This window comes from Falco naumanni, chromosome 9 (genome assembly GCF_017639655.2).
Source record: "Falco naumanni isolate bFalNau1 chromosome 9, bFalNau1.pat, whole genome shotgun sequence".
NCBI lineage: Eukaryota > Metazoa > Chordata > Aves > Falconiformes > Falconidae > Falco > Falco naumanni.
This window is the reverse complement of record NC_054062.1, coordinates 44,836,243-44,846,301: the sequence shown is the minus strand read 5'-3', so window position 1 is coordinate 44,846,301 and position 10,059 is coordinate 44,836,243. Positions and strand designations below refer to the sequence as shown.

General features: G+C 39.0%; 1 protein-coding gene across 3 annotated transcripts in view; it reads right to left on the bottom strand.

The window, feature by feature from the left end:
* Positions 1-2,016: 2,016 nt before the first annotated feature.
* DLG5 (discs large MAGUK scaffold protein 5) overlaps positions 2,017-10,059 on the bottom strand; it is a 108,709-nt gene continuing 100,666 nt past the window's right edge. For 2 of the 3 annotated variants that reach the window (XM_040606257.1, XM_040606258.1), the window contains exons 29-33: positions 9,387-9,530; positions 9,067-9,194; positions 8,170-8,279; positions 6,268-6,377; positions 2,017-3,873 (exon numbers count right to left, since the gene is read on the bottom strand). In XM_040606257.1, coding sequence (XP_040462191.1) covers positions 3,770-3,873; positions 6,268-6,377; positions 8,170-8,279; positions 9,067-9,194; positions 9,387-9,530 — 596 coding nt within the window. In that variant the 3' untranslated portion in view covers positions 2,017-3,769. The remainder of the gene's footprint in view (positions 3,874-6,267; positions 6,378-8,169; positions 8,280-9,066; positions 9,195-9,386; positions 9,531-10,059) is intronic. The other variant, XM_040606259.1, reaches the window with a different exon arrangement.

Here is a 10,059-nt window from a genome sequence, read left to right as displayed (position 1 = left end):
ACACTGGAGTAGCAGGATCCCCTATTCCCCTGGGTTTTTGGATTTGCGCTCACATCGTTCGGGTTGTGCTAACAAAAACAGCTCTTTGAACACTCAGAGAGAAAGAAGTCAAATGGAATCATTAAAAGGCTTGCTACCCAACGGGTCATCAAAAACGTACTCTTTCAGTGAAGAACACAAAGACATTTTCTAAGCCAAATGACACAGAACTCTGGGGTGGGGGTGTATGTGTGGGGAAGTCTTTAAAAGCAACCAACTGAATGAGACCCTCACAGTTACCAACACAGTAACCATCAGAAAACGTACAGGAAGAGACCGAGCACCTTTTTCATCCTGCTCAGTTTCTATTGTAGGTCTGGGACCTTTATGTTGTTGCTCAAGACCAAAGTCTGCCTTGTTGGGTCTATGTATTTTTCAGGGCAGCCTCTTCAGTTTCCAAGCCAGTGCACATTTTTCCGACATCTGTGTATTTTAAAAGGAACAGTCCATTGGGAAAGAGGCACAGAGTCTTAGAAATTACACTGAGCCTTAAACGTAAGCCTAGAAGAGATTACAAGGCTGTACTTCAACCACAAATACATCCATCCGAGATGCATCTAGCAAAGTTGTCCAAGACCGCTTAAAGCAACGCTTGCAGTCACTGAAAGGGATTACGATACAGTCTCCAAATGTATCAGACACTGAAAAAGGACCCTTATCTGAGGCTGGAGAGGCTGGCAGCTGTCAGAGCGTAATTCTGGATCTGGCAAACGCTTGCCCTGTAGTTCAGGTCAGCATGAACAGAATGCAAAGGTTTGAAAGCAAGTAGATGCTCATCAAGTGTATTAACAACAGGTCATAGGTATGGGCTGCAGTATCATTTCGTGTCAGTCTAGCTACGGAGAAGTAAAGGTAAAAGATGCTGATTTCTAACTCCTTACCTGCAGCCATACATGCTGCATGGGGGCTTGTAAGCACGAGGGTGAAATTTTCAGACTTTTGTTTTCTGGCTATATTACTTTTTAACTATTTTTGAAATACCCACACAACTATGTTCTTTATTTAAACACCTGGACAGAGTTACTCTTTTTGGAATGATGGCCAAATCTAGCTCCAGCATGTACTATTATAAAACAAAATGGTGTATCAGGAAACTTTGGACCTGAGCAAAAGGAATCTTTCTAGTGTTTAAGCATGATTTCTATTCTACTTCTTTGCAATCAGCAGAAATGCAAGGTATGCTGTTACTGACCTGCCAGAACTTGCCTGTTCTCATTGTCTTCATCCTCTATCAGAAAAAGGCACCATGGTGGGATTTTGTTTGTGTGGGCTTTTGTTTTGGGTTTTGGTTGTGTGGCTTGGTTTTGGGTTTTTTTTCCCCCCAAGAAAAGCGGGTAAGATGCAAGTACTGTCGTATGACCGAAGGGTATTACCAGGTATGCAGATTACAAGAAGACTGACCATCCACCAATCTGGTTCATGCTGAGGTTGGCTATTTGGCATCTGGGAATAAAGCAATTGATGAAGCAGAAAAGTTAATACATATAATAACTACCTTCCCTAAACTTTCAGACAACTCAATGAACAGAAGAGGAGAAGAGGCTGGTCTGTCTCGCATGTAAAAACTGAGGCACAGAATTCTACAATGTGCCTTTAAGCTAACGAGTCACACTTTTGCCTGTTAAGTCTTCTCTGGTTTCCAGTGACACTCTCTTGAAAATAACAGCGATAGACTCATTCTCCAGTTAAAGCCTCCATCCAGACAATTGCATTTGCACTTGAAATCCTTACCACCACTGGGCCAGAATGTTACAAATACGTTGACACAAACCAACATCTCACTTCTGTTGAACTTCTCTGGTATTGACATATGCAAGGCTGGGCAAAAACAAACCCAAACCTTGTTCCTCTCAAGGTGGGCACTTGAAGCTTATATGCACCAATTTTCGTCAGAAAATAAAAACCTTACATGAGGACTCAACTATACACACATTTTACACACAAGTCAAGTTATAGAAATTGACCTTTATTTAGTAATCAGTTTCTTTAACTTTTTTTTTTTTTTTTTTGATACAAAGTGACATTTCCATTTTAGTACAGAAAATCCATGTCAGAACAGTACCTGTTTCGGTTGTACCACTGGAGTCTACTCTGACCTCAATCTTTAAAAAACAAACAAACAAAAAATGAGATCAACAAAAAACAACTGCTGTCCCTTACAATGAGAAGTACTTTGACTAGTAATTAATGCATACCATTTCCTATTTTGTATGTTTTTATATATACAGTATTATAATAGTATGATATAATACCATATACAATACTATATATATAAAATATGTATTATAGTTCAAAATATTCTCTCTATATAGTATATAACTAGATAAATACTATATAAAGTATTTTGAACTATAAAATAGCATCTGTCAAGCAGAACTTAAATTTAGGGCCAGATCTTTCTTTGAAGAACTGTGCAAGAAGAATCCCTTTATTTTTTTTTCTTTTTTTTTGTTTGTAATTACAAAAGCTGCAAATAGAAGCAAAACTACAGCCTGTAGTGTAAAACTAGAAACCCTACATAACGAAATGTTAGGAACAGTGACCAAAAAGCAGTTCTACTCAAATGATATTTTAAAAACAATTAAAATACAGTACCCAAGAAACATGGCACAAGAAACAGAAGAGACAGGTACAAAACCTGTGTTAGGAACACAGTCAGAAGTGCAAAAAACAAACAGGGAACCGATACAATGGAGTTTGGTACAACAGGTAAATAAGTATTGCAACCAAAACTAAACGATCACTTAATTTTTGACAGTGAAACCACTAACAATTTAGTACCTTTCTAAAGGCTTTTAATCAAAGCCCTAAAACTGTGGCTGCTCTTAAATAAAAAACATTCTATGTGAATGCTACACACAGAAGTACAAAGCTTAAGAATTACCCTGCAAAATTGCACCGACGTAAGCTTTCCATATTTACAGTATCTAAATGTGACAGAACACAGCATGCTAGGCCTGGCTCACGACTCTTCCCCACCAGTACTCAATCCAGGCCCAACAACCAAAAATTATTATTTCTCGACACACGTTAAGCTTGGATTGTTCAGATATATTATAACGCTTAAATATTAGATTCATGCATAAACCAAGAAACAGTATCTTTGACAGACAAGCATTGACAGGATACAAAGAGTGGTCTGCCCTGTAGGAGTGTACTTCCTTCTGAGCTTACTCCCAAGACGTACCGATTCCATCCCACGTTAGTACCTGGTTGTCAAGTCAACAATGTGCTTAGAAACGGTCAAAATTTTAACTCAAGAGTCACATTGCGCGCACACTGTTCGCTCGCGTTCAGACATTTCACTCCGTTTTGGAGAGTTACCTCATTAAGTGAAAGGACACAGAGTTCAAAAAACAAAACAAAACAAAAAGACTTTCAAGTAAACAACAACAACCAAATACTTGGAAAAGGTTTTTGTAAACTTGTCATTCTACAGGGTTTTGCAGCATTGTTAAATTCATTACTTGCAGACAAGCACACAGAGGTCGCAACCTCTCGCGACCACCTGCCACGTGTACGCATACAGCGTAAGAGACAAGCTCGGGGAAGTGACCGACCTCTTCCCACGTGCTTCATCGGGTCCTTGCGTGTTCAGTGTTATCATTCCCCTTCATGAAACAGAAATCACTTACGGATATCTTTATAAAGACAGAAATGGACAGAGTCCGTCAGATAGAAAGTTAGTTGGTTATTTACATCTGCAAAGTAGTTTCACAGCAAAGTAAATCTACAGCGGGCCAGCTGGGATCCACAGGACTTTGTTTTGTTCTTGATCGACAGTTGTCATAATCTGAGTGCAAATGCTTGAAAGGGCTCCTCCCTGGACAATGCCTGGAGAAAAAGAACCCCCCCCAACACACAGGCACGAATGAGACTGGAACAAACAGTTATGACTAATTAAAAAGAGCAGTCTTTGCATTTTTCTGCAAAGTGTTTATCAACAGATCAGAATTAATCTCCCCAGTTCGATATTTGCCAGATGCATGACTCCATTAAAACGAGAAAAAATAAACAGAGCGAAGAGGTCAGGCCTTCAATACGCAGTTTCTTCTGCTAGCTCTTGAAACAGCCCAGGGAAGTCGCAGAACCGATGGCTATAATCAACTAAGACAACTGTTGTGTTCGAGGCCTCCATGTACTATTTTCAGAGGCATCAGGTGACAAAGTTTAAGTCTAAAGATGGTCAGAACCTGCTGGAATAAACCTTCTCTGTTCAGCATGTGGTGTTACGAGTTTTATATTTACGTATTAATATACATAGAGACTACAGCTGTAGCAACTAGACACTATTTACAAATATTAGAAGTAAATTGTGAGGCAGCTCACAGATCATTGAGCTAAATAAAACAGCGGCCATTGCTACTCTGACTCTTGTTGTCAAATATGCTCAAAGAGCAAAAGGCCTGAAAATCAATTCAGAAGATAAATGAACACCTTTCATTCTACTCTTGCTAAACAAAACAGTCATAAAAATGCCAACACTGACACAGGAGAGGAAACGTATTAGCTTTAAGACTTAAAAAGCAAGAGGCTTCATGACTTGAAAAATATGTCAGCAGAACCTCTGGCCTCAGCTACCACTAACACTGGAAAAATATGGAAAGTCTTAGAAGGCTCAGTTTCCATTATTAAAAAAAGAGAATTTGAGCTCACGTAAAGCACCGCTTGACTCTGCAGTATATGGGGCCGTTAACGTCAGGTGAGTTCAGATACAGGGCGCAGTAGCCAAGGTCTATGAAAGGTGACAGGTGGCACTGAAGAAGCGATTGGGATTAAACACCGTGCTCACAACTTGGTACAGGAAACAAAGCCAATGTGAAAGAGTGATTAGTCAAAAAAAGTACATCGTCAAGTAGTCACAGAGCTCAGGTCTGAGAGAGTGTGTCACAGCTCCACGAGGAAGCCTCCATGTCCCACATGCTTATCTATAGGCTTATTTTATGCACAGCATCATAATATCAACAAGCTTAAATGTCAGCGCAGCTCGAACACCAACCCCCTTCTGACTAGCAGCAGCTGGAAATGCTGATGGCAGCTGGGGTCCCCTGTGGCTGGCACTGACAGCAGGAGGTCCTGGCCACAGGGCATGCGTCAAGATGCACACAGGACTGTTCTGGACTGAGTGCTACTCGCAGTGTCAGGGTGAAACTAAAATGCACCAAATGCCTTCAGAAGGAGCAGGAGATAACATGTGGTGACACAATCTGGCCATGCACATATCAAGTGCTGAGAGGGTTTAGTAAGTACCGTATAAAAGAACATGTATGGCTATTACATACCAGGTAACTGATTTTCTCGAGAACCTGCAGCTTCTCTCAGGATGGGCTGAGACAGCGCTATACCAAACACCCCCCCTTCCCTCCCCTGCACTTGGCAGGTATGCCTCAAAATATTTCTGTGAGAATCCCATTGCTCAGAGCATGAAAAGCTGGGGATTGGCTAGTTCAGTGCTATATTTTTGGTTTTGTTTTGGTTTTTTTTTTTTTTTTTCTTTGTAAGTTTTGTTGCCATTCACATCAAAATGGCTAGAATTTCATCCCCACTCTTTTGAATGTACATGGAACCGCATGGAAATATACTTTGAAATAAGCAGCGACAGTCCTCAAACACAGTTTTCTTTCTCTGGGAAAAATACTGTATTAATTACAATACAAGATTCCTCTAATATACCTTATGATGTTAAAAAGGCCTCTGAAGCTGAATTCAATTATTCCAAATTACAACTCATGCTCAAGAAGCCTTTGACAGCTTTTTTTTCCTTTCTTGTAAGATTTAAAGTATGTCTCATGAATCATTCATTCATTTGCACTACAAGGTTTTCTTGTTGTTGCTTTGTTTGCTTTTGGTTTCTTCAATTTTTACAATTACAAAACAACTTATATTCCTGACATGGTATAAAACCGACAACACTGTGTCAAATTATCTCGACCCTACTTCCAGTACTACTGGCACGTAAAGAAACATTTTCAGAAACTCTTTAGGTCGTAAGGTTCACAACACGCTAAAACAAAAGCATGTAAAAGCAAGAGATAGTACTTATGTTGTGAGATTTCCTCTCCCAGAACACCGGAGCATGAGTTTGCTAAAAGGGAAGGCAGAATGGAAAAAAAAAAAAAAAAAAAAAAAAAAAAGTGTTCTTTGAAGGAACACAAGATCTTTTGAATTACACAGTAAATGGATTAGATCATCACTGCGTTCCTAGGGAAATGTTGATTAAATACTAACCTGTAAAGTACTTGCTATACTCTTGTTCTATTTTTTGAGCTGTCTCAAACTGTTCTTTGGAATGTTTTTGCGTAACTTTGTCCCTCAGGAAGATTGGGTCTTTTTGCTCTCTGCAAAAAAAAGGAAGAAAAAAGAAAAACCTTGTATAAGAGTAATTTTTTTTTTAAATGGTCTTGAAATGATTACCTCCAGTTGGGTGAATGTGAAAAGCTAACTAATTTGCAGGCACAACCCTGTGCATGGAGTGCCATCTACTGTGTTTCAGCAGTACCAGCATAGTCGCCAGGATCACGGCAGTGCTAACAAATTTATCTGCTATCAGACCAAGATGGTGTTCCTTTAATTTCTTAGAGTCTGGGAGGGAGTTGAGAGAGAAAGAATGAAATTTTTTCCAGTACATGTGAATTGGATCATCTCACAGTACACACCACTACTCCCTACACAAAGCTGGGCTCAAGCACCACTCCTTAAGGGCCTGAAGCATCAAGCAAACAGAATATATTCTTATGTCATCTTATACTTCATGACACATTTTTGTTTTTCTATTATACAAGCTGTTGGAAATAAAGTAAGAAAAAATATAGATAAATACAAATTAAAAATAAAAAATATTTGAATTCCAATCAAGGCTTGTAACACTCCCCTCTATATCTGACTTGGGGTCCCCAGTAGGGGATTTGTTTTAAAAGGAAGCAGAATTTACAATCAACTACTGAAGTCATATTAGATAGGTACTGAAACAATATAAACATAGTTTCTTATAGCAGTGAGAAAAAAAGCACAATTTTATTTTATAAATAAAAAAATAATCACTACTACACTAACCTATCACTGCTGCATGGCATTTCAGAGAACGCCAGTAGGACCTGTGCTATATCAAAAAGCCTATTTGGAAAAACCTTTGGTGCTCATAGCAGGCAGAGACAATGTGCCACTTTATGTTGTTTTGATGACTGCTAGAAATCGTTGCTTGTCTAGTTCAATCGCTCTCTGTCACTTTCCAAAAAAAGGAAATGGCTGTAACGGTCACCATTCCATTTCCAAAGGGGCTCAAGGCATGACAATTCCATTTATCATTCAAGTGCATGATCCTACAGCGGTAACGAAATACACCATATCGCTTTTTTTCATGCTTCTACTTCAAAGTGGTGATACTTAGCATCTTTATTTCATATATAGTCATCAAATTTACCCATGGATCAAGAACATAAGTCATCAGCTCTCCAAATGAAGATATCACAAGTATAAGATCTCTCAACAAAACTCTTTTGTAATACTTATGTTGGGAGATTCTGTCAGTTCTTGCCAAACCAATCTATGGAAATGTGTGAAGGCCTGCTCAAACATCAGGGGAGGGACCGGGGTTTGTAACTGCTGTGGTCTGTTCCTGGCTGTACCTGAGCAGGAAATTCCCATTTACGGAAGAGCGTGGCCTGGGAAGACCACAGCATGTACACTCCATGGCAAAAGGGGACGCCCCTTGCTGTTATCGCCGGAGAAGGAAGGTGGGAAAGCTGAGGTTACGGATCAGTTGGCACTGCATCCACACGCTTGGTCCCACTGGGAAGATGAGGAACAGCTCTTTGTCACCCCCACTTAATCCTCAATGGATCTTGCCCTTATCTGTCTGATGGTTTAATACAAGGGTGAGCAGGAAAGATGGGAGTGCCTCCAGGAGTACATTCTGTTCCGTCTACATTGTTTGATTTCTTTGAAAGATTCACTGAATTATCATGCAACCAAAATGAAGTTCCGACCATATACCTCACATCAGTTTTTATGAGGATTGATTTCCACATTTTAAAGAGATTTAAGATGACTAGGATGAAAGAAACAACAAAGATAACAAGTTTGTTTTAAGCTAAAATAAACATCCCTGAACTATACCCCTCACAGACTTACTTGATTTGTTTAGCATTTTTGTAGCGAATAAAAATTACAATAGGGTAGATATGAACACTGTGGAGCCGTTCGATGGCATGAGGAGCGATGTCAAGCAGACAATGACAATCCTAAGATCAAATGTAAATGCAAAACACTCATTCAGTTAAAAAGCACAAGCACACATGCAAACCCCCCAGTTCTTCCCTTACTTAAATCATAGCAACCCAACAGAATTTTGCTACACATTTAGCATTTTGGGGCTACTGAGCAATTTGTATCCAAAAGATTTATAACCAAAGACAGAAGATGAAAAACTGCAAGAATTTCCATTCATAGTATCAAAAGCATGCACTGATAGAAATAAAAGTATTTGAAGGAGTCATGAAATGAAAACTCAGATTGAAATATATGCAATACAATTTTTCTAAATTTAAACATTTCTATTTGTTTTCTCTTTCAGAAGCCACAAGCAAACACAAGCGTTAAAGTAGTAAGATTTTCTGTGTGGTTTGACAGAAAACTATAAGCAATGTTCAGATTTTAGTTAACATCTGTCTCCAGGACGCTGTTTATGTTCTATATGACTGCATTAAAGGCAACAGTTTTTAAAAAAATTAAATCCTCTTTTGGGGCGTATGGGGTGGAATCTATGGAGTCTATGAAAATAATTTCTAACTCTATTTACTAACACTGTAAAAGAAAACGGACATCCCTACTTTCTACAAAGGTAAGCTTGGATAAAATAATCTTTGAAGAGTTACATGCCAAAGTGAGGTAACTTATTTTTACTCAGCAGCCTGGGGAACAATTCTCTGAATGTCTTACAGGACAATGCTAACACAATTTCCACCCCACAACACAGTATGACCATATACCACAAATTGGACAAAGAACTACTGATTAAAATTGACTCACCTTTTCTGTTATCTCTTTTATGGAAGCTACGGTTGTCACATCAAAATGCCCACTCCTCCGTTTATAATCGATAAACAGACAATCCTTCACACCGCGTTCAATGGCTTGTTGGGAAGCCTTCATAACCTCTGTTTTCATTGAACAACAAGAGATCGACTTTAATTGCTATTACTTAGGCACAGAACAAAGCTAATGAAACTGCCTGCCAATTCAGATTCTTGGGTTTTTTTCCATGTTTGTACTACCATTTAGTTCACTTCTATTGATGTTACTATCACACATTCTGAGCAACGATACATTGGTTATATTTGCATACTTACCAAGAGGACATCTGCAAAATTTTCCAGGGGATTCTTTGACCAACATGTCTTTCACAGCATCAAGTAAAGGTCCTAGAATAAGGACAGGCCTAGGAGACGTACAGTCCACTTTCTGTACACGCTGATACGCCAGACTTGCAGAATCTACACACAGAGAAGATTTACTTATAAAAGTATAAATTTTCCTCGCGGCATTCCTCAGGGACGCAGAAGCAACCTAATGGTAATTATAAAAACAAGTCCCTTGCAAGGGGTAAGGGCCTTGACAAGTACAGAAAATGCTCACTAGCCATTATTGTCATTTTCTCAACTTGCCAGCTTAAAATAAACATTTTTCTAATTTAACCTGGTGCTTCTTCCCCCAACGCTCATCCAAACTTTAAAAGCAATCATTCCTATATTTTCCTAGAAGTGTAAACAAGATACAATACTGCATTTCTCTGGTTTGGTTTGTAAGGCTCTTCCAATGAAGTAAGCATTGTAACCAACAAGATTTTTGTAGAGGAGGGAAGAAATAGAAGTGGAGATTGTTGAGTGGTGCCCAGGATTTCTGTCTAGACTAAGCAGCCAGGACAGAAATGAAATAGTTGAAAGAAAGATCAAAACCATGCACCAAAAAGCAACCTCCCTCTGCAAATAAAACATTAATACCAACAGATCTAGGAATAAACTA